At 39.9% G+C, this 23,191-nt stretch overlaps 2 protein-coding genes and 1 pseudogene across 2 annotated transcripts; all 3 read left to right on the top strand.

The window, feature by feature from the left end:
- The first annotated feature begins 1,689 nt into the window (after positions 1-1,689).
- PCDHB4 (protocadherin beta 4) lies at positions 1,690-5,797 on the top strand. The gene has a single exon (XM_045075384.1). The coding sequence runs from the start codon at positions 2,023-2,025 to the stop codon at positions 4,411-4,413; it is 2,391 nt and encodes a 796-aa protein (XP_044931319.1). The 5' UTR covers positions 1,690-2,022; the 3' UTR covers positions 4,414-5,797.
- A 5,489-nt stretch (positions 5,798-11,286) lies between these two features.
- LOC123390818 lies at positions 11,287-13,737 on the top strand (annotated as a pseudogene).
- A 368-nt stretch (positions 13,738-14,105) lies between these two features.
- Positions 14,106-21,617, top strand: PCDHB5 (protocadherin beta 5). Its single transcript, XM_045075383.1, has 2 exons — positions 14,106-16,813; positions 21,122-21,617. The coding sequence occupies exon 1, from the start codon at positions 14,332-14,334 to the stop codon at positions 16,717-16,719; it is 2,388 nt and encodes a 795-aa protein (XP_044931318.1). The 5' UTR covers positions 14,106-14,331; the 3' UTR covers positions 16,720-16,813; positions 21,122-21,617.
- Positions 21,618-23,191: the final 1,574 nt, after the last annotated feature.

Genomic DNA, 23,191 nt, shown 5'->3' with positions numbered 1-23,191 from the left:
ATTATATTGTAAACAGTTGCTCCTTGTTTTGTCCAGGATATTTGTTTTCCATTTATATCTAAAATAATATTTTTGCCTTTTTCTTTTATAATTTTAAATTTTCATTTACTAGTCATATATATCATATTCTCCTCTGATTTGCCTTAAATTAAAAGAATTCTAAAGTGTATTAGTGTTACTATTGCCATTGCTAGAACTAGAATCAAAGTAAATTTAATTGCATAGTACTTGGCACATGTCATACTCTCTGAGAATTCTTTGTCTATTTTCAGACATGTTTATGCCTGAAAATATGATCTGGGAATAATCTTATTATAGAAATGGAAACATGATCATTAGAATGGATTAATTTATTTATTCATTTGACATTTTTGAATGAGTACCATAATCTAAGCTCCTTTCAAGAATTTTTTCTAATCCTTTCTGTCACTCTCAGAACTTAAGTATTAACATGCTTTTAAAATAATTCATTCAACATGAATTCTAATTTATTGAGTTAATTAAGTAATTAAATAAAATGGCAAGATATTTATGGAGGGAAAACCCCGTACATGCCAAGATAAATGGTACTCCACTCTGTATACTAATTGTAACCAATAAACTGCTTAAGTGTATCTCAGTTAACTTACTATATCAGGGAACTCACAAGAGCAGCACACTGTGCTGGAATTCTTTTTATAAATAAGTCTCTCCTCTTTATGAGCACCCCTTGCTCAAAGATTAAAATGCTTTAAATCAGGGCTTCTTAATTTGGCCCAAATCAGCTGCTGGAAGAATATGGTATTTGGGATACAAAGGAGGAATGTAGTAAGAAGTAAATTAATTATAGAATAGAGATATCTGGGCACCTGGGTGGCTCAGTGGGTTAAAGCCGCTGCCTTCGGCTCAGGTCATGGTCCCAGGGTCCTGGGATCGAGCCCCACATCGGGCTTCCTGCTCAGCGGGGAGCCTGCTTCCTCCTCTCTCTCTATCTGCCTGCCTCTCTGCCTACTTGTAATCTGTCTGTCAAACAAATAAATAAAAATTAAAAAAAAAAAAAAGAATAGAGATATCTATCTAGCTAAATAGGTTTAAGCTTAAATCCTTTACCATAACAATTTTTTTTTACTTTTTTTTACTCACTTGATTTTGTCTCTATATTATTCTGATAATAGTCAAGTAATCAAGTCCTGTCACCCTCTGAGCTTCAGTTTCCTTATCTGTAAAACCCCTTTCATTTCTTATCCAGGCCTAAGATTCTGACTCTAATACTGTTTGATTTCCTTTTAAATTTAATGTGGGTTCACACTGTGAAAGGACTCAACAAAGCAAGATGCCTCTTCACCTATACCATTTTTACAGCAGCATAGGGACATAGAAACTTTCCTTTGAAAAATAAGGTCTCCCTAAGACCACGTGACACCATACACCCTAACAAACTTTTGCATGATCATAAATTCCCCACATTCTTGGAAATAATCAAGGATTAACTATTATGAATTATAATTTTATAAGAATTTATCTCCCCTGGTTAGATTACATAAAGGGGGAGTAGAGTTCTTTGAAGTTCACTGATTAGAGTGTGGGGAGACCAGGGTATCCTCTTGTTTTGTGCTCACAAATACTCTAGCTCATTCAATATAATATGTAACCTTACAAATTATGCAATTTAATGGGAAAAAAAGTTTGTAAAGTTCTATACACTTTAAAAAATAACTTGCATTTGGACACTTCCAAAATAAGCTTTGACTAGAGAATATTAATTCCTCAATCAAGACGCAGGGTGGCGCTGCAGGCTAAGATTGTGAATAAAGAGCCCTAAAAAGCTCCCGTGTTCCTTTGTTACAAAAAGGAATCAAAAATACACGCGAGAGGCTTTGCCAGCCGTGCTGGGTTACCAGCGAGTTTGGGATGCAATATACTAAATGAATTTAAGATTAAAGGCAACTTTGTGCGGCCTCCACCAAACAAGAAGTCAGAATTTAGTATCTCCAGTCTTCGTGGTTCCTAGGAGGGATTGGATGTAAGCACCGGGTCTCCAACATGGAGACGCTAGAGAGAATTCAACCAAACAGGCAAGTGATGGCCTTTATTTTGATGGTGTTATTGTTTCAGGCTGGCTCTGAGCCTATGCGTTATTCTGTGATGGAAGAAACAGAGAGTGGCTCCTTTGTAGCCCATCTGACCAAGGATCTGGGCCTGGGAATTGGGGAACTGGCTGCCCGGTCGGCCCGGGTGGTGTCTGATGATGACAAGCAGCGCTTGCAGCTGGATCGTCAGACTGGAGATTTGCTTTTGAGGGAGAAACTAGACCGGGAAGAGCTATGTGGCCCTGTTGAACCGTGTGTACTGCATTTCCAAGTGTTCCTAGAAACGCCGGTTCAGTTTTTTGAAGGAGAGTTATCAATCCAGGACGTAAATGACCACTCCCCAGTGTTCCCGACTAGGGAAATGCTCTTGAAAATACTTGAAAACAGCCAGCCAGGTACTCTGTTTCCCTTGAAACCAGCTCAGGATTTGGATGTGGGCAGCAATAGTCTTCAAAAATACACTCTCAGCCCCAATTCTCATTTTCATGTACTAACTCGAAATCATAGTGAGGGGAAGAAATACCCAGATTTGGTGCAGGACAAAGCACTGGATCGCGAGGAGCAGTCTGAGTTCAGCTTAACCCTCATGGCACTGGATGGTGGGTCTCCGCCTAAGTCTGGCACCATGACAGTGCGAATTGTGATCATAGATGTCAATGACAATGCTCCAGAGTTTGTTCACACCCCATATAAGGTGCAGGTCTTGGAAAACAGCCCCCTAGGCTCCCCAGTACTTAGTGTCTCAGCTAGAGATATAGATGCTGGAAACTTCGGAAGTGTTTCATATAGCTTGTTCCAAGCATCAGATGAAATTAAACAAACTTTCTCAATAAATGAAGTCACAGGAGAAATCCGATTGACAAAGAAACTGGATTTTGAACAAATTAAATCTTACCACGTGGAAATTGAGGCTATAGACGGAGGAGGCCTTTCTGGAAAAGGCTCTGTAGTCATAGACGTGGTGGATGTGAACGACAACGCCCCTGAACTTACCATAACTTCACTCACCAACTCCGTCCCAGAAAATGCGCCTGAGACTGTAGTCTCTGTCTTCCGAATTCGGGATCGAGACTCTGGAGACAATGGGAAGATGATTTGCTCTATTCCAGAGGATCTGCCCTTCCTTCTGAAACCGACTTTCAAGAATTTCTACACCCTTGTAACAGAGAGTCCCCTCGACAGAGAGAGCCGGGCCGAATACAACATCACCATCACCGTCACCGACCTGGGGACCCCCAGGCTGAAAACCCAGCACAACCTCACGGTGACCGTGTCCGACGTCAACGACAACGCCCCGACCTTCAGCCAGACGACCTACACCCTGCGCGTCCGCGAGAACAACAGCCCCGCCCTGCACATCGGCAGCGTGAGCGCCACCGACAGAGACTCGGGCGCCAACGCCCAGGTCACCTACTCGCTGCTGCCGCCCCACGACCCGCAGCTGCCGCTGGGCTCGCTGGTGTCCATCAACGCGGACAACGGGCAGCTGTTCGCGCTCAGGTCGCTGGATTTCGAGGCGCTGCAGGCGTTCGAGTTCCGCGTGGGCGCGGCCGACCGCGGCTCGCCGGCGCTCAGCAGCCAGGCGCTGGTGCGCGTGCTGGTGGCGGACGCCAACGACGACAACGCGCCGTTCGTGCTGTACCCGCTGCAGAACGGCTCGGCGCCCTGCACCGAGCTGGTGCCGCGGGCGGCCGAGGCGGGCTACCTGGTGGCCAAGGTGGTGGCGGTGGACGGCGACTCGGGCCAGAACGCCTGGCTGTCGTACCAGCTGCTCAAGGCCACGGAGCCCGGGCTGTTCGGCGTGTGGGCGCACAACGGCGAGGTGCGCACGGCGCGGCCGCTGAGCGAGCGCGACGCCGTCAAGCACAGGCTGCTGGTGCTGGTCCGGGACCACGGCGAGCCGCCGCTGTCGGCCAGCGTCACGCTGCACGTGCTGCTGGTGGACGGCTTCTCGCAGCCCTACCTGCCGCTGCCGGACGCGGCGGCGGCCGAGGCCCGCGCCGACCCGCTCACCGTCTACCTGGTGGTGGCCTTGGCGTCCGTGTCGTCGCTCTTCCTGTTCTCGGTGCTGGTGTTCGTGGCGGTGCGGCTGTGCAGGAGGAGGCGGGCGGCGTCGGGGGGCGGCTGCTCGGTGCCCGAGGGTCCGTTTCCGGGCCACCTGGTGGACGTCAGCGGCGCGGGGACCCTGTCCCACAGCTACCAGTATGAGGTGTGTCTGAGGGGAGGCTCTGGGACCGGTGAGTTCAAATTCTTGAAGCCAATATTTCCCAACCTCTTGATTGAGGACACTGAGAGAGAAATTCAAGACAACCCCAACTGCAGGAATAGCTTTGAATTCAGTTAATGAGTGTATTTGGTCAAGTCAGACTCTCCTTAATTTTGGCAAACCTAACTTCCATTGCAATGCCTTTCTTCTAAGAAATTTTGATGTCTAAATTTGTATAATATCTCTACTCCAAACTAATCATGTCCCTGATTGTACTAAATCTTCCTTCCTCCTTTTATTAATATTTATTGAACTTAGCATTTTCAGTTATTCTGGTTATGGAGTATGTATATTCTCCATATTTAACTTTCTCTCAGTGATTAATCTTTCCATGACTATGAATTAACTCAAATAGTTTAAGAAGCATTTTTTATTTAAATCAACTCCTTACTGTCTTAAAGAAAATTGTGCATTTCTATATATTTGTGGTATTTGTTTTTAACATTAGCTTTGTCTTTAGAGTGTTTGAAATTCTTTTAGCTACCTACGCCTTTTTGACTGTTCTCCAGGCTATGCCCCCTCAAAAGCCATGAGCATATAACTTAACTTACTTGTTTCTCTGGAACTGTACATAAACATGCACTTTGAGTAAGATATTAAAACACCAAAATTGTGACTTCCTATTGGGAACAACATACGTGCTAGGATTTTAAAAATTTATTTGATTGCTACTTACCTAGCACACTGTATGTGTTCTGTAAATACTAATACTAAATTTAAAATTATTATCATTTATAAGTAATAATTTTCTGAAAATCTTCTATAATTTGGCACCACGCTCAGTAACAAAAACTAAGTCACTGCTTGGTAAATTCCTTTGAAACAATTTCGGAACCTTAAATAAACCTTAAATCATTTCATAGGATTCAAGATATGAAGAAAATCATATCTTCCTTTTCCTTGATTTTGCTCTATAAATAGAAGTTCAAGTGAAATTTAGTGTATACATTTGTTCTGGTTTTCTTTCAGCTTCTTCCCACCTCTCAAAAGAGTCAGAAAATTTTTTCTGAGTTTTGACTATTCTATTCAGGCCTTTTCAAGGTTATTGGGTGATAGATTTTCACTTTAAATTACTTTGCAGACATGAACATCCTGCATCAACAAAATAATGTTTTATTTTTGATGTCCCAGTTATCTTCTGTTCAGTATAGCTTTGAGGCATTTTATGCAAATTTACTTTATCAATTATGTGAAAATTTCATTTATAAGAAATAAGCATTATTTTGTCATTTTGGACAATAGAATAGAAATAGGAAGTAAATAAGAAGTGAACTTATCTGAATTACAGTTGTTTTATGTTGTGTTCATTTAAGCAAGTAAGCTGATCATGTGGTTTCCAGCTAAACTTATATGGATATAAGTTTAAAACCTCTTAGTTGAACTTTTGGCATAATGTGAGCAATTAAAATTTTATAATCTAAAATTTTATTTTAAAAAATATTTTATTTATTTATTTGACAGACAGAGATCACAAGTAGGCCCTGAAGCAGGCAGAGAGAGGGAGGAAGCAGGCTCCCTGCAGAGCAGAGAGCCCAAATCCTAAACAGGCTGGATCTCAGAACCCTGAGATCATTTTCTGAGCTGAAGGCAGAGGCTTTAACCCACTGAGCCACCCAGGCGCCCCTAAAATTTTATTTTTAAATCTCAAGGGCCATCCTACTGGATTTAATTACTTGTACTTATCCCTGAATTACTTTTTTCCCCTAAGGATATAATAATACATTAAAAAGGAAAATTACTGGGTAAGTTAGACTTGAAACATAACTTTCAGCCTTCATCCAGTCTAAAAATTGAAATGAGAAAGTGATAAAAATGAGAACAAAATTAAATACAAGTATATATAGATATAAATATGGTAGTCAACCTTACTGACTACTTCACTTCCTATCTGTTTAAATGAATAGCTTTTATCTATGATGAGAAATATGATTGAAATTTTCACCAATATACTTCAACATTTCCAAGTTCCCCTTTTTTGTTGTTTATGTCAGAAAAGTCCAATTTGTATAACTGCCCAAATGAGACTGGCGAAATAAACACCCAAACCCACCTTTATGAATTTCTGTGTAAATTTGTGAATTACTTTGTGCATTATTTTATTGATTACTGTGTGTATTCATAAAGCACAGATCATCCCTTACCATAATGCATGGATCATTCTGTATACCAGACTTTGGTGTAGAATGGATCAATATTTTGAAGTTCAATAATTAGAATTTAGTAGTAAATGTGATCCAAATAACTTCCACAAAATGCATACCTTAAGAAAAATAAGCCAGTTCTATTGTTACCAAACAAAAATAAAGAATTGAAGCCAACTATCTTGATAATAATGCTCATTTCAATCCTATGTTTTCTCACATGCTTCTGTTATACGTACAATTTATTTCCCAATTTTAGTGAAAAATAATAGAAATATATCACTGTAAATTTAAGAAGTACAGCATGATGCTTTGAATTACATATATTGTGAAATGACTACCATACACAATAGGTATAGCTAACAACCATCTTATCTGTACATTTTTTACAATTCCTTTATTATTATAGGCACACTTAGTGAGTTTTACATATGCTGTTTGGGGGGGGGCAGAACTTTTACTGAAGGCACCATAAGGCCCATATCACTTCAAAACCTGCCTCTTCCTTTACTACTGAAAGTTACAAAATACAGATTTTAAGCAGGCTGAGGTTAAAAGTTATGCAGTTATTTGGTGGAAGCCTACTTCAGGTAGAATGGATGGATTACCTAACAGAAGAAACAACCCTAAAAACTTGTTAAAATTTAGAAATTACCTGTTTGAAGCAACAGACAGCTGATGATACAACAAGAACTCAAAGGGCTAAGATTTCTTGTAGTTCTGAACTGACTTCTTCAGTCAGTTTCCCTTGCAGAACTTTGTTAAGTCTTAGAACAGACAAAAGGCTCCTGCCATGGTCTAGAGCAACTTCCGTGGCCTTTGGCAGACTGGAAATTCAAGCTCATGGCCAATTTTTCCCCTAAAGATACTTGTCAAACTCAGGGACATTCCAGGGAAGAAGCAACATTTGAAGAGATAATGACCAAGAATTTTCCAAAATTTATGAAAATCCTTTACCACTCAAGATGCTTGGGGAAACCCAATCAAGAAAAATAAAAATACAAAGTACACCTAGAAATATCATAGGAAAGATGCTGAAGATCAGAGTCAAAGAGAAAACCTTAAAAGCAACTACCAAAAATGGCACATTACTCTTAAAGGAACAGTAAAGGAACAATAAAACGAAGAGCTGACTTTCACATAAATCATGAAACCAAAAGACAAAGAAATGATGGGGGAAAAAACAGACTAGCATTCTTATATTACTAGGAAATATATATTTCAAAAATACAATTTTCAAACAAATAAAAACCCAAAGCATTAATCACAGTCACATCTGCACTACAAGAAATACTTTTAGTGGAATTCATTGGGCAGAGGGGAAACAATCCTAAAGGAATCAAACTTGCAGGAAGAAATGAGCAACAGGAAGGGTAAATATAAATTAATATTGACTATAGAAGGCAAAAACAGTTTCTTAAAGGATTTAAAATGTGTATAAATTTTTTTAATATTTTTAAATTTTCTCTATTTATTTAACAGAGAGAGATAGCAAGAGCAGGAACACAAGCAGGGGGGTGGAAGAGGGAGAAGCAGGCTTCCCTCCAAGCAAGGAGCCCGATGTGGGGCTTGATGTGGAGCTTGATGTGAGGCTCAGTCCCAGGATCCTGGGATCATGACCTGAGCCGAAGACAGATGCTTAACAAATGTGCCACAGAGGCGCCCCTCAAATGTATATAAAATTTAAGTTCATGACAATAATAATGTAAAAGGAAGATGGTATAAATACAATTAATGAATTGTAAGCATTATTGTGGAAGTAGTAAAATTAAAAACTTTGTGTTAGATTCTTATAGCTCAAAGATGTAGGATAATTATAGGATTAATTAAAACATTAATTGAAGGGAAATGAAAAATAACAAATATCTGAGTAATCCAAAAAAGAATGAAACTTTAGGGACAAGTAAAAAAAGATGGTAAATATAAATGGATCATTATCAAATATTACTTTAATTGTAGTTAGATTAAATGATCCCATTAAACAACCAAAAATTTTCAGACTATGTGTAAGAAAAGTTCAACTATTGCATATGCTATCATATAAATGTGTTTGTGTTAGCTACAACAAAAAGTTGACAGTTAAAAAAACAAGAAATGATATAATACAGACACTAGCTGAAATAAACCTAGTGTAGCTGTACTCATATAAGAATTGAAATGATTCATAGTACGCTATTTTTAAAAAAAGATTTTAGTTATTTATTTGAGACAGAGACATGGCGAGAGAGGGAACACAAGGGAGGGAGAATCAGGCTCCCTTAGGAGCAGGGAGCCTGGTGTGGGCTTGAACCCAGGATCCTGGGAACATCACCTGAGCCTCTGGGATCATGAACTGAGCTGAAGGCAGATGCTTAACGACTGAGCCACCCAGGCACCCCTCATAGTATGCTTTTTGACAGTGGAATTAAGACAAAATAAAAATATAACTAGGGGGGTGGCTGGGTGGCTCAGTGGGTTAAGCCTCTGTCTTCGGCTCAGGTCATGATCTCAGGGTCCTGGGATCCAGCCCCACATAGGGCTCTCTGCTTGGTGAGGAGCCTACTTCTCTGCCTACTTGTGATCTCTCTCTCTCTCTCTCTGTCAAAAAAAAAAAATATATATATATAAATAACTGGGTGGCTCAGTCCATTAAGTATCCAACTCAATCTTAGCTCAGGTCTCTATCTCACAGTCTTAAGTTCAAGCCTTGTGTTGGGATCCATGCTGGATGTAGAGCCTACTTAAAATAAAATGAAATTTAAACTAAAAATATAAGAAGAAATTCCCAAATGCTTCAAAAGTAGATAATATAGGGGCGCCTGGGTGGCTCAGTAGATTAAGCCGCTGCCTTCGGCTCGGGTCATGATCTCAGGGTCCTGGGATCGAGTCCCTCGTAGGGCTCTCTGCTCAGCAGGGAGCCTGCTTCCCTCTCTCTCTCTCTCTCTGCCTGCCTCTCCATCTACTTGTGATTTCTCTCTGTCAAATAAATAAATAAAATTTAAAAAAAAAGTAGATAATATAATCCATGGGTCAAAGAAGATATCATAGCAAACATTTCCATATATTTTGAACTAGGTAAAAATAAAGATTTGCTACATCAGAAGAGGATTTAGAAATTTAAAACCTTTAAATGCACAAGTTAGAAAAGAAAGGTTAAAAATCACTAATCCAAGATTTCCTCTGAAGAAGCTAGAAAAAGAACAAATCAAATACAAATAAAGGAGGAAGAGAGCATTTATAAACATAAATAGATGACAAATAAAACAAAATCAATAAACTTGAAAGTTGACTCTTTATACTGATTAACACAATTAAAAACGGTTACAGAGCACCTGGGTGGCTCAGTCGGTTAAGTCGAACTCTTGGTTTTAGCTCAAGTCATGATCTTGGGATCATTGTGCTCAGCCTCAAGTCTGCTTCAGATTCTTTCTCTCTTTCTCCCTCTGCCCCTTCGCTCTCTCCTCCTCCCTCTCTCTCAAAAATAAATAAATAAATAAATAAATAAATAAATAAATAAATTTCAAGACCTCTGGGTAAAACTAATCGAGAAGGGAAAAAATACTAACTACCAATATCAGGAATGAAAAAGGACCATCACTACCAGTCCCACAGACATTAAAAAAATAAAAAGGGATATTATGAATAACTTTATGCCAATAAATTTGACAATTTATATAAAATGGAAAGCATCTTTGAAAAAACAATATACTAAAAATGAAAAAAGATGAAATATAAAAACTGATTAGGCATATCCATTAAGTAAATTAAACTTGTTATTAAGGAAACCTTGACACTCCAATTCACATTAGTGAATTCTTCCAAAATACTTATGGAAAAACTAGCACGAGTTTTTGTAGACTCTTTCAGAGGATTCTGGAAATGTTCCTCAGAGCATTTGGGTGCTAGCATAAATTCAAGGGGTATGACATCCAAACCTGAATAAGACATATAAGAGAGGAAAAGCAGAGGCCAATCTCATTTATAAATATAGATAGGAAAATTCTAAACAAAATATCAGCAAATAAGTCAAGCAGAGAGAGTCAATTATCATATAGTTTCACTTCTTTGTGGAGCATAACAAATATCATGGAGGATAAGGGGTGTTAGGAGAAGGGGGTTGGGGTAAATTGGAAGGGAAGATGAATCATGAGAGACTATGGACTCTGAAAATCTGAGGGGTTTGAAGTGGCAGGGGGGTGGGAAGTTGGGGTACAAGGTGGTGGGTATTATAGAGGGCACGGATTGCATGGAGCACTGGGTGTGGTGAAAAAATAATGAATACTGTTATGGTGAAAATAAATTAATTTAAAAAAATTTTTAAAAAATATCAGCAATAAAATTCTGAAATATATGAAAGGGAAATAATTATGAGAAAAATGTTATTTTAAGGATGCAAATCCAATTTAATATTTGAAAATTAATATAATTAGTCACATGAACAGATGAAGAAAAATATGATTATCTCAGTGAATACAGAAAAAGTCCTTTGATAAAATTCAGCACACATTCATGGTAAAGTATTTAGCAAACTGAAAATAGAAGGGAGCATTCACACTGTACTTTAAAACCTAGAGGAAAAATTATCTTTAATGGTAAATTATTGGAGTTTCCCTTAGTTATCAAGAATGAGACAAGGAAGGGCGTCTGGGTGGCTCAGTGGGTTAAGCCTCTGCCTTTGGCTCAGATCATGATCTCAGGGTCCTGGGATCAAGCCCTACATCCAGCTCTCTGCTCAGCAGGGAGCCTGCTTCTCCCTCGCCCTCTGCCTGCCTCTCTACTTGTGATCACTGTCTGTCAAATAAAATCTTAAAAAAAGAAGAATGAGACAAGGATGCCCGCCCTTACTATTTCACTTCAGTATTATACCATAGGTCCTTACCAGTGGAATGAGGCAAGAAATAATAAAAGGCACAATGATTGAAAGGGGAGAAATATTCAGAATGTCTTTTTTTGGAATGACATGATTGTATATATAAAAAGTCACAAAGAATCTATTGATGATTAGGATTAATAAATTAAGTTGGCAATTCCTCTGGATATAAGGTAGCATACAAATATAAGTTGTATTTCTGATAACAAAAGATCATAAAATTTAAGATTTTGAGTATCATTTACAATAGCTTAAAAATACCAAATATCTAGAAACAAATCTAACAACGAAAGACTTATATACTGAAAAGCTATAAAACATTGAGAAAAGTTAAAGATCTAAAGTAGAGGGATATATAATTTTCAATAATTGGAAGACTCATGTTGGTAATATGTCAATTCTCCTTAAGCAATCTATAGATGGCATAAAATCCTAAGCAAAATTTCTGAAGATTTCTTTGTGAAAATTGACAAGCCAAATCTAAAGTTTATATAGAAATACAAAGGGACAATAAGAACCAAAACCAACCTGAAGAAAAAGTGGAGGACTTCTTTCTGTGCTCATTCCCCTGGCGGTGGCAACTGGCCTGCTCTCAACGTGCAGAACGACGCCGGCAAGTTTGTGGACCTGTGTGTACGGTGGAAATGCTCCGCCAGCAACTGCATCATGGGTGCCAAGGACCACGTGTTTACGCAGATGGATGAGGCCAGGTTGAGAAGGTGACTGGCAGGTTCAACAGCCAGTTTAAAACCTACACTGTGGGGCCATTCGCAGGATGTGTGAGCCAGATGACCCCATCCTCCGTCCCCCATCCAAGGCCGACATTGTTTCAAAGAACTTCTGGCTGGAGAGGATCACAGATGTGGAGTATTCGTAAAGTGGAAGATTTACCTTTCAGATAATAACCTTATTATAAAGATACAGTTATTAAGATAATATGGTATTGCAGGACAAATGAAGAGAAAAATGGAAAGAGTCTTGAACAGACCTATGGTCACCTGATTTATAACAAAATGACACTTCAGAGACAGTAGGGAATAGATCTTCTTTTCAATAGATAGTGCAAAGCCATTTGGCTATTTTTCTGAAAAAAATATGTAACCCTAATCTCATTTATATGAAAAAAATCAAATTCAGGAAGATTATTTCTCTAAATGTGAAAAATAAAGCAGTTGATTTTAAAAAATATACAAGAATATTTTCATGATCTTGGGATATATGCAAAAGTTTAAAGGGAACACAAGTCCTAACCATAAATGAAAAATATTGTTAAATTAGACTAATAGAAGTTTTGTTCATCAAAGATAGCACAAGGAGCTGAAAAACAAACCATAGAATGGGACAAGATATTTGCAATACATACTTCTGAAAAAGTACTTACACTCAGAATATATAAGGAACTTCTAATGATTGATAAGAAAAAAGGCAAATGCCATAAATAGAAAGAGACAAAAGACAAGTACTTCACAAGAATGTACCTTAATGGCCATTAAACATGTGAAAAAAGTGCTCAAGTTGACTAATCAGGGAGATGCTAATTAAAGTTACAGTATGGTACCATTACACACTCATCAGAGTGGTTAAAATTAAAAGACAGTATTAAATGTTGACAAGGACATGGAGCAACTAGAACTGTCATTTTTTGCTGGTTTCAGTAAAACCACATTTGTAAACTTTTTGCAAAATCTATTAAAGCTAAATATATGTGCACATCTTCACACACAGAAGTCTACCTTCTGGGAATATAGTCAACATAAATGCTCACATAGACACAAAAAGACATGTACAAGAATGTTGGTAGCAGCACTAACCAAAATATCCCCAAACTGGAAAACCCCAATGTGCATCAGCTGGAAAGCAGGTGAATAGTAGTCCAAACAATAGAAAAATATAGAGCACTGAGAAATTAGGACAATATATAACAGATGGATTTTTAAAATATAATGTTGAGTAAAAGAAGCCAAAAATAAAAGAGAAATACTACATAAGTATTTGTATAAAAGTTCAAAAAAGGGGGGAAATCTATGATAATAGAAGCGTGCTCACCTTTAGGGGAGAGAGTAATGACCAAGCAAAGAGAAAAAGGAGCTTCTAGGGGTTTGGTAACATTTTAGTTTTAGTTTAGTTTCTACTTATAGGAGTGTGTTCACTTCCTGAAAAATGTATTGAGTTGTACACTTATCACTTGTACCCTTTCTGATATATTTCAAAATAAAAACAACTTCTGTAAAATTGTACTTTTCTAAACATCAGTTATCACTTATTTCTTGAATGTAATCAAATAAGAAACACAGCAAGAGAAAGTTTCTTAAAATGTATTTTATGAAGAACACTAATATGTCATTTAGTTTATTCTGAAAAGTACTATTGCACTGAGTGTTAACAAATGTTTCTTTAGAATTTCCAATACCTGAGGCACCTGGGTGGCTCAGTGGGTTTAGCCTCTTCCTTCGGCTCCAGTCATGATCTCCCGGTCCTAGGATCCGGGCCGTATCAGGCTCTCTGCTCCACGCGGAGCCTGCTTCCCCCTCTCTCTTTCTGCCTCTCTGCCTACTTTGTGGTGTGTGTGTGTGTGTGTGTGTGTGTGTGTGTGTGAAATAAATGAATAAATCTTTTAAAAAATTTCCAATACCTGAGAACTGGAGATACCATTTGGCGCACTTAAAAGGACTTAAAAGGGCTTTGATAGTATACCAGTTATAATTTGGAATGAAATGGCAAATACTATAGCTATAGTAAATAAGGACGCCTGGTGGCGCTGCAGGCTAGCGCTATGAATGAAAGGCTCTGTGGATATCCCGGACGCCATTAAGCTGGGAATCAGAACAATGAGTGCTTCCTAAAAGAAGGAAGCATTTTAGTAAGATCTAGGGGCAGATATTTTCAGAGAGGACATTATTCTAGGGCAAGTCAGAAGTAAATAAATCGAGATTATTCAACCAAATCATCTGGGTTGACTGTATACAGAGCTGAAGAAACTGCACCTTCTTGAATTGGATCTGAACAATGGAGATTGCGCTAGCAAAAACGCCACAGAAAAGGCAAGTTATCTTTCTTGCTATATTGTTGCTTTTGTGGGAGTCTGGTTCTGATGCAGTTAGGTATTCCATGCCAGAAGAAACAGAAAGTGGCTCCTTTGTGGCCAACTTGGCAAAAGACCTGGGGCTCAGGGTTGGGGAGCTAGCTACTCGGGGTGCGCGAATCCATTACAAAGGAAACAAACAGGTCTTGCAGCTGGATATAGAAACCGGGAATTTGCTGCTGTATGAAAAACTAGACCGGGAGGTGCTGTGTGGGGTGACAGATCCGTGTATACTCTATTTCCAGTTATTACTGGAAAACCCAGTGCAGTTTTTTCAGGCTGAGCTGCAGCTTACGGATATAAATGACCATTCCCCAGAATTCCTAGACAAGGAAATGCTCCTAAAAATCCCGGAAAGTGTTCAACCAGGGACCATATTTCCTTTGAAAATAGCTCAGGACTTGGACATAGGTATCAACACTGTGCAGAACTACACAATCAGCCCCAACTCCCATTTTCACGTTGTCACTCGTAATCGCGGAGATGGCCGAAAATACCCAGAGCTCGTGCTGGACAAATCCCTGGATCGGGAGGAGCAGTCTGAGCTCAGTTTAACTCTCACAGCGCTGGATGGTGGGACTCCGCCCAGGTCCGGGACCACTGCAGTACGTATTGAAGTCGTGGACATCAATGATAATGCCCCTCAGTTTTTACAATCGCTCTATGAGGTACAGGTCCCCGAAAACAGCCCCCTAAACTCCTTGGTTGTCGCTGTCTCTGCCCAAGATTTAGATGCAGGAACATATGGGAATGTAGTCTACACTCTCTTCCAAGGCGATGAAGTTACTCAACCATTTGTAATAGATGAAATTACAGGAGAAATTCGTTTGAAAAAGGCATTGGATTTCGAGGCAACTCGATACTATACTGTGGAAATTGCAGGCACAGATGGCGGGGGGCTTTCAGGAAAGTGTACTGTAGCTATAGAGGTTGTGGATGTGAATGACAATGCCCCTGAACTTACCATGTCGACGCTCTCAAGCTCTACCCCAGAAAACTCACCAGAGACCATAGTGGCTGTTTTCAGTGTTTCTGATCCAGACTCGGGGGACAACGGTAGGGTGGTTTGCTCCATCCAGAACAATCTCCCCTTTCTCCTGAAACCTACGTTCAAGAACTTCTACACACTAGTTACGGAGAGACCACTGGACAGAGAGATCCAGGCCGAATACAACATCACCATCACCGTCACCGACCTGGGGACCCCCAGGCTGAAAACCCAGCACAACCTCACGGTGACCGTGTCCGACGTCAACGACAACGCCCCGACCTTCAGCCAGACGACCTACACCCTGCGCGTCCTCGAGAACAACAGCCCCGCCCTGCACATCGGCAGCGTGAGCGCCACCGACAGAGACTCGGGCGCCAACGCCCAGGTCACCTACTCGCTGCTGCCGCCCCACGACCCGCAGCTGCCGCTGGGCTCGCTGGTGTCCATCAACGCGGACAACGGGCAGCTGTTCGCGCTCAGGTCGCTGGATTTCGAGGCGCTGCAGGCGTTCGAGTTCCGCGTGGGCGCGGCCGACCGCGGCTCGCCGGCGCTCAGCAGCCAGGCGCTGGTGCGCGTGCTGGTGGCGGACGCCAACGACAACGCGCCGTTCGTGCTGTACCCGCTGCAGAACGGCTCGGCGCCCTGCACCGAGCTGGTGCCGCGGGCGGCCGAGGCGGGCTACCTGGTGGCCAAGGTGGTGGCGGTGGACGGCGACTCGGGCCAGAACGCCTGGCTGTCGTACCAGCTGCTCAAGGCCACGGAGCCCGGGCTGTTCGGCGTGTGGGCGCACAACGGCGAGGTGCGCACGGCGCGGCCGCTGAGCGAGCGCGACGCCGTCAAGCACAGGCTGCTGGTGCTGGTCCGGGACCACGGCGAGCCGCCGCTGTCGGCCAGCGTCACGCTGCACGTGCTGCTGGTGGACGGCTTCTCGCAGCCCTACCTGCCGCTGCCCGACGCGGCGGCGGCCGAGGCCCGCGCCGACCCGCTCACCGTCTACCTGGTGGTGGCCTTGGCGTCCGTGTCGTCGCTCTTCCTGTTCTCGGTGCTGGTGTTCGTGGCGGTGCGGCTGTGCAGGAGGAGGCGGGCGGCGTCGGGGGGCGGCTGCTCGGTGCCCGAGGGTCCGTTTCCGGGCCACCTGGTGGACGTCAGCGGCGCGGGGACCCTGTCCCACAGCTACCAGTATGAGGTGTGTCTGAGAGGAGGAGCTGAGACCGGCGACTTCAAGTTCTTGAAGCCAATTATTCCCAAATTTACATCGAATGGCGCTGGGGAAGAAATAGAGGGAAACGCCACCTTCCGGAATAGCTTTGGATTCAGTTAGGGATGTGATCATAATGCCTTGTGTTTTGTCATTTATCTCTAATGTCCCCAAAGGCCGAGTTTGAGCACGTCATGGAGAAAAACCCCTCCTTCAGGTATGATTTCCCTTTTGTAGTGCATTTATTCTTTGAACTTTATCTTGTCTGTTTTTGAAAAGCTGAATTCCATGTCATTGCATTTATTTACACAGTGCCACCTGAAATCTATGCATGCTTTTCTCTCAGATTTTTGCTCCTTATGGTATTTGTCAGGGTGCACTATTTTAACGAAATCAAATATTGTTTTTCTCTGTATTCTATCCATTGTTTCATCACACTCCCAGTGTTTTTGATGCTAAATAGCAAAAATAAAAGTTTTTGCATAATTTTATTTTGTTTTCAAAGGAATAAATGCAGATGATAACAAATGTAATGTGTTAGAATGTGTAATGTGTCAGGTTTTCTAACACCTGACAAAAGGCAACAATATCCTGGGCACCTGTGTAGCTCCTATGGTTAAGAATTCAGACTCTTGATTTTGGCTCAGGTCTTGATCTCTGGGTAGGAATCCTCCTGTGTGGGGCTCTGGGCTCAACAGGGAGTCAACCTGAAATTCTCTCTCTCTCTGCCCTTCCCACCCACCTGCTCTCTCTCTCTCTCCAATAAGTAAGTAAATGTTTTTTTTTTAAAGGCAACAATCTTCTACTTTTCTTTCAGAGCTCTGATCCACACTGGCAAACTTAAAAAAAAAAAAACATTTTTTATTGAATTATACATACAGAAAAGGGAACAAACCCTAACATCAGCTCAGTGTGTTTTCAGAAAGTGAGCATACTTGGTACTAGTATCTTGATGAAGAAATGAAACATTGCTGGCATTTCAGGTGTCACACAAATCACCTCTTAAAGTCACTACCAGCCCAAGTATAACAAATATGCTGACTGCCAAAAGTATGTTTTAGTTTTTGCCTATTTTGAATTTATATCAATGGAATAGTAGAGTATGAACCGTTTGTGTGTCTGTCTGCTTTCACTGAACATTATGTTTATTATGTTTGTCTATGATACTGCTTTTAATTTTAGTTTTTTATTCTCATTTCTCTATAGTATTCCATTATGTGAATATTCCACAATTTATTGTCCATCCTTCTGTAGATGGATATTTGGGTTGGTGCAACATTTGACTGTTTGGATAATAATGCTTTGAATATTCTCATACATGTCCTTTGGCCAACATGTATATGCCTTTCTGTTGGTATATACTCAGGAGTGAAATTCCTGCTTATTTACAAAGTACATGGTCACGTTTAGTAGATACTTCCAAATAGTTTTCCAAACTGATTCTACCAGTTTACACTGCTGTCAGTACAGTCTGGATGTACCGATTCCTCCACATTTTTGCCAATGCTTGGTATTATTTGTTTTTCATTTTATCCCATTGAAAGTACTTTTAAACCTTTTATTTCTAGTTCTTTTTATATTCATTTCTATATTATTAAAGAATGTGTTTGTAACTTTTTCATAAACTTTTAAAAATTTCCTCAGTTTCCTGCTGTTGTTTAGTACCTAGCACATTTAAAATTTCTCTCACCCATTCTTCACATATGGCTGTGTCACTGTTTTCCAGTACTTCCCTGCACAAACTGAAACCTTATATTTATTATTCCACTAACATTTATTGTTCCACTAACAACAGTTCCTTTGCATTTATTTGTATGACAGAAGAATATAATTCTTATTTTTTCTCTCTTACCTTCTTTCTCCCTTGCACTTTCAGATCTCTGTCAGATTAAATTTTACTTTTGTCAAGGTTGATGACATTTTTTACTCCATAGCCATAGCTAAGAATTCCCCCTTTTGTCTGTACACCTGTTTACTGAAAATCAACATTAAAAAATTCACCTTTAATGACATATAAATTATGAATGCCCTGCATCCAAAAATCACCAGGGACACACTGATTCAGAACAAAGTTGGGCTTATTGACTGGTAATGAGGGAAACTACACATTCTGGGAAAGCATGAGTCACCTTAGGAATAGCACCTTAAAAAGGAGCTATAGAGGGGCACCTGGGTGGCTCAGTCTTTAAGCCTCTGCCTTTGGCTCAGGTCCTGGTTCTCAGGGTCCTAGAATAGAGCCCTGCATTGGACTCCCTGCTCAGTGGGAAGCCTACTTCTTCTCCCTCTCCCACTCCCCCTGCTTGAGTTCCCTCTCTCACTGAATCTCTTTCTCTTTCTGTCAAATGAATAAATAAAATCTTTTTAATCTTTTTTTCTAACAAAGATTTTATTTATTTATTTGACAGGGAGAGATCACAAGTAGGCAGAGAGGCAGGCAGAGAGAGATGGGGAAGCAGGCTCCCCATGGAGCAGAGAGCCTGATGTGGGGCTCAATCCCAGGACCCTGAGATCATGACCTGAGCCGAAGGCAGAGGCTTAACCCACTGAGCCACCCAGGTGCCCCTAAAATCTTTTTTTTTTAAGGAGCTATAGATTTTGGGCTTGTGTTAGGTGATTTTGCATAGGGTTCAAGGAATTAGCCCTGGATTGGATACTTTTGGTGAATGGCAGTAATTCCATTTAGAGCTCTTACTGAATTTTATTTAGGAGATGAAAAAAAGAAAGTGAGGTTAAAGCTGTAAATACTTTTTTAAAGATTTTATTTATTTATTTGATAGACAGAGATCACAAGCAGGCAGAGAGGCAGGCAGAGTGAGAGGAAGGGAAGCAGGCTCCCTGCGGAGCAGAGAGCCTGATGTAGGGCTCAATCCCAGGACCCTGGAATCATGACCTGAGCCCAGGGCAGAGGCTTTAACCCACTGAGCCACCCAGGTACCCCTGTAAATATTTTTTTAAACCAGTATTCACTCATAATAAGCCAGGACAAAACATTTAAAAGAGAACTTCTATATGATCCAGCAATTTCATTCCTGGGTGTTTATCTACAGGAATTGAAAGCAGGGTCTCAAAGAGATATTCGTGCACCCATATTCATAGCAGCAGTATTCACAACTGATAAGAGATGGAAGCAACCCAAATACCCACATATGGATGAATGAATAAACAAAATGTGATTGTGTGTGTGTGTGTGTGTGTGTGTGTGTGTGTGTGTGTAAAGAGTGGACTATTATTCAGCCTTAAAAAAGGAAGGCAAGCCTATCACATGCGATAGCATGGATGAACTTCGAGGACAATATTCTAAGTGAAATAAGATAGTCACAAAAAGGAAATACTATATGATTCCACTTAAATCATGTTTCTAAAGTTGTTAAATTCATACAAACAGAAAGTAGAATGGTGGTTACCAGGGATAGGGGGAGGAGGAAAACGGGAGTTTTGTTTAGTGGCTATAGAGTTTCAGATTTGCAAAATGAAAACGTTCTGAAGATCTGTTTCACAGCAGTGTGAATATACTTAACACTGCTGACCTGTACACTGAACAATGGTTATGATGTTAAATTTTATGTTATATTTTTAACATACATTATTCATTGCAGAACCATATTACTTAGTGGTAAAGACTGTGTTTTTTGCTCCTTTGATCTATTCTCGTGTTTCCTGTGTCACTGAAAATAGAGTGTTCCTAGAATCAAGATCAAATAGAGTCACCATTTCAGACTCCATCAGTTGGTTTTACCATATCTTCAAATATATTTTTTGAAGATTTACTTATTTATTTATTTATTTGACAGACAGAGATTACAAGTAGACAGAGAAGCAGGCAGAGAGAGAGGAGACAGCAGGTTTTTCACTGAGCAGAGGGCCTGATGCGGGGCTCGATCCCAGGACCCTGAGATCATGACCTGAGCTGAAGGCAGAGGCTTACCCACTGAGCCACCCAGGCGCCCCGATCTTCAAATATCTTTAAATCAATAATTCAGGTTCCCATCGTTCTTATCTAAAGCCCCCTATCTTTCTGGTTCTTCCTGGGCTAAATGATCTCTTAAGTGTGAACAAAACTATCATCTTGTTGTCATACCTCTCCTAGTTAAGTCCATTGATAGATTACTTATCTCCTTAAAAAAAAAGTCCCTCTCTTTGCTACAGTAGATCCTCAAGTGGATTCCTGAGACAGTACATGAAAAATAAACTCTTGTCTCTACATGTCTGAAAATGCATTTAGTTTTCTCTTACACTTCATTGATATGTTCTATATTATATGTCATTTAATGTCTTTTATGTTCTAACAATTTATGCTTTTTCATATCTGGAGCTATTTCATCTCTACTATTATTGCCTTAATAACTGTATTCCTAATTTTGTCTGTTTTTTCCTCTGGGACTTTGTTTGTCAGATATTGAATATTCTCAATTATTTCTCTATGTTTCTTATATTAATTTTTTATTTTATATCTTTGGTTTTCTTCTCCATCCTTTTTTAAAGTGAGTGCCTCACTTTATTTTGAGTATTTATATTTCTTCCCTAGGAGAAGTGTTGATATATGTTGCTACAGGAATCAGGGAGATCCTGGCAACTTCACAGCAGAGGAGCAACATGCTGAAAACATGGGGGAAAATCTCATGGCATCATAATTGGTAATCCACATCGAAAGACATCATAGTCAAAGTTCTTGAAAACTAAAGGCAAGGAAAAAATCTTGAAAACAGTGAAAGAGAAATGACACATTCACAGAGCAATAACAATTTGAAGGACAGTAGACTTCTCATCAAAAACCATAGATGTCAGAAAGAAGGATACATATTTTTCAAGTGCTGAAAGAAAAGAAATGTTAACTCAGAATCCTATATCCAGTGAAATATCCTTCAGGAAGAGAATTTGTTTCCAGTACACCTACCCTAAAAGAATGGCTGATGGAAGTTCTCAAAATGGAAGGAATCAATTAAAATGAAGAGAATCTTGGGACTCAATGAGAGCATGCGACTCTTGATTTCAGGGTTTTAAGTTCGACCCCATGTTGGACATGGAGCCCACTTTTTTAAAAAAAGGAATCTTGGGACATCAGTAAAGAAGAAAAACACAATAAACAAAAATAGGGGTAAATATGATAGGCTTTCCTTCTCTTGAGTTTCTAAATTATGTTTTTTTATGGTTGAATCCCAAATTATATCTGATTATGTCTGATATAGTTCTAAGTATATAGAGAGGAAAATTTTAAGACAGTTATAAATGGGGATGATAAAGGGATGTAAATGGAGGTAAGTTTTCCACCCTGCTCTTGAACTGGTAAATTGACAATACCAGTAAACTGTAATAAGTTATGTATGGAGCAACCACAATAAAAACTATACAATGTGATAACAGTTTTAAAAAACTGGAATGATCTCAAAGTGGAACTCTAAAAAATGTTCTAATAACACACAGGAAGTTAGGAAAAAGAAAAGAGAGAAACAAAAAAACTCCTAAAGAACAAATAGAAAACAAAAAAAATGTTAGGCTTATGCTCTAACATCAGTTATTACATTACAGGTAAATGGTGTAAACACACCAATTAAAGCAAAGAGATTGATTAAAAATTGTCCAACTGTATGCTGTCTACAAGAAACTTCACTTCAAGTATGATATAGGCAGATTGAATGAGAAAGGTGGGAAATGTATAATGCAAAGTTTAATAAAAATATATCAAGAGTGACCATAATAATGTCAGATAAAGTAGACATGAGAGGGAAGAAAATTACCAGAAAGTGACAAACTAGGACATTATATAACAATAGAAGAAGACAGAGCATTCCTATGTATTCCATATATATTTAGTATGTATACACCAAGTAACAAAGCTGCAAATTTTGTGAAGCAAAAATTGGCAGAAGTGGAAGGAAAAATAGATCTACAATCAAAGTTGGATATTTTAGCACCCTCTCTTAACAAGTGACAGAACAACTTAGACAGAAAATCAGCAAGAACTCACAACTAAACAACACCATCAACCAAGAGAATCTAATGTGTATTTATGAAATTCCTAGCCAAAAACACTAGAATGTGCATTCTTTCCAAATGCTTCCAGAAAATATACAAGATAAACTACATAAGCAGGGCCATAACACAAACTTCAACCAATTTAAAAGAATTAAAATCATACAGTGTGAGTTCTCCAGTCATAATGGAATCAAACTAAAAAAAAAGCAATAACATAAAAATACAGGAAAATCTTCAAACACGTGAAACTAAACAACACACTTCTTTTTTTTTTTTTAAGATTTTATTTATTTATTTGACAGAGAGAAATCACAAGTAGGCAGAGAGGCAGGCAGAGAGAGAGAGAGGAGGAAGCAGGCTCCCTGCTGAGCAGAGAGCCCGACGCGGGACTTGATCCCAGGACCCTGAGATCATGACCTGAGCCGAAGGCAGCGGCTTAACCACTGAGCCACCCAGGCGCCCCTAAACAACACACTTCTAATTAATCCCTGGATCAAAGACAAAGTCTCAAAAGATATAAAAACTATCTCAAGCTGAATAGAAAATGAAAGGACAGGATCGCCTGTGTGGCTCAGTCGCTTAAGTGGTTAAGTGTCCGCCTTTGGCTCAGGTCATGATCCTG

This window comes from Mustela putorius, unplaced genomic scaffold, assembly GCF_011764305.1.
Source record: "Mustela putorius furo isolate JIRA1106 unplaced genomic scaffold, ASM1176430v1.1 tig00000145_pilon_pilon_pilon, whole genome shotgun sequence".
NCBI classification, from domain to species: Eukaryota; Metazoa; Chordata; class Mammalia; order Carnivora; family Mustelidae; genus Mustela; species Mustela putorius.
The sequence above is the reverse complement of the archived record's forward strand: the minus strand, read 5'-3'. Positions and strand labels throughout refer to the sequence as shown.

Excerpts from the sequence above, each read along its gene's own strand:
- PCDHB4 (XM_045075384.1), top strand. The coding sequence starts at position 2,023 with ATGGAGACGCTAGAGAGAATTCAACCAAACAGGCAAGTGATGGCCTTT.
- PCDHB5 (XM_045075383.1), top strand. The coding sequence starts at position 14,332 with ATGGAGATTGCGCTAGCAAAAACGCCACAGAAAAGGCAAGTTATCTTT.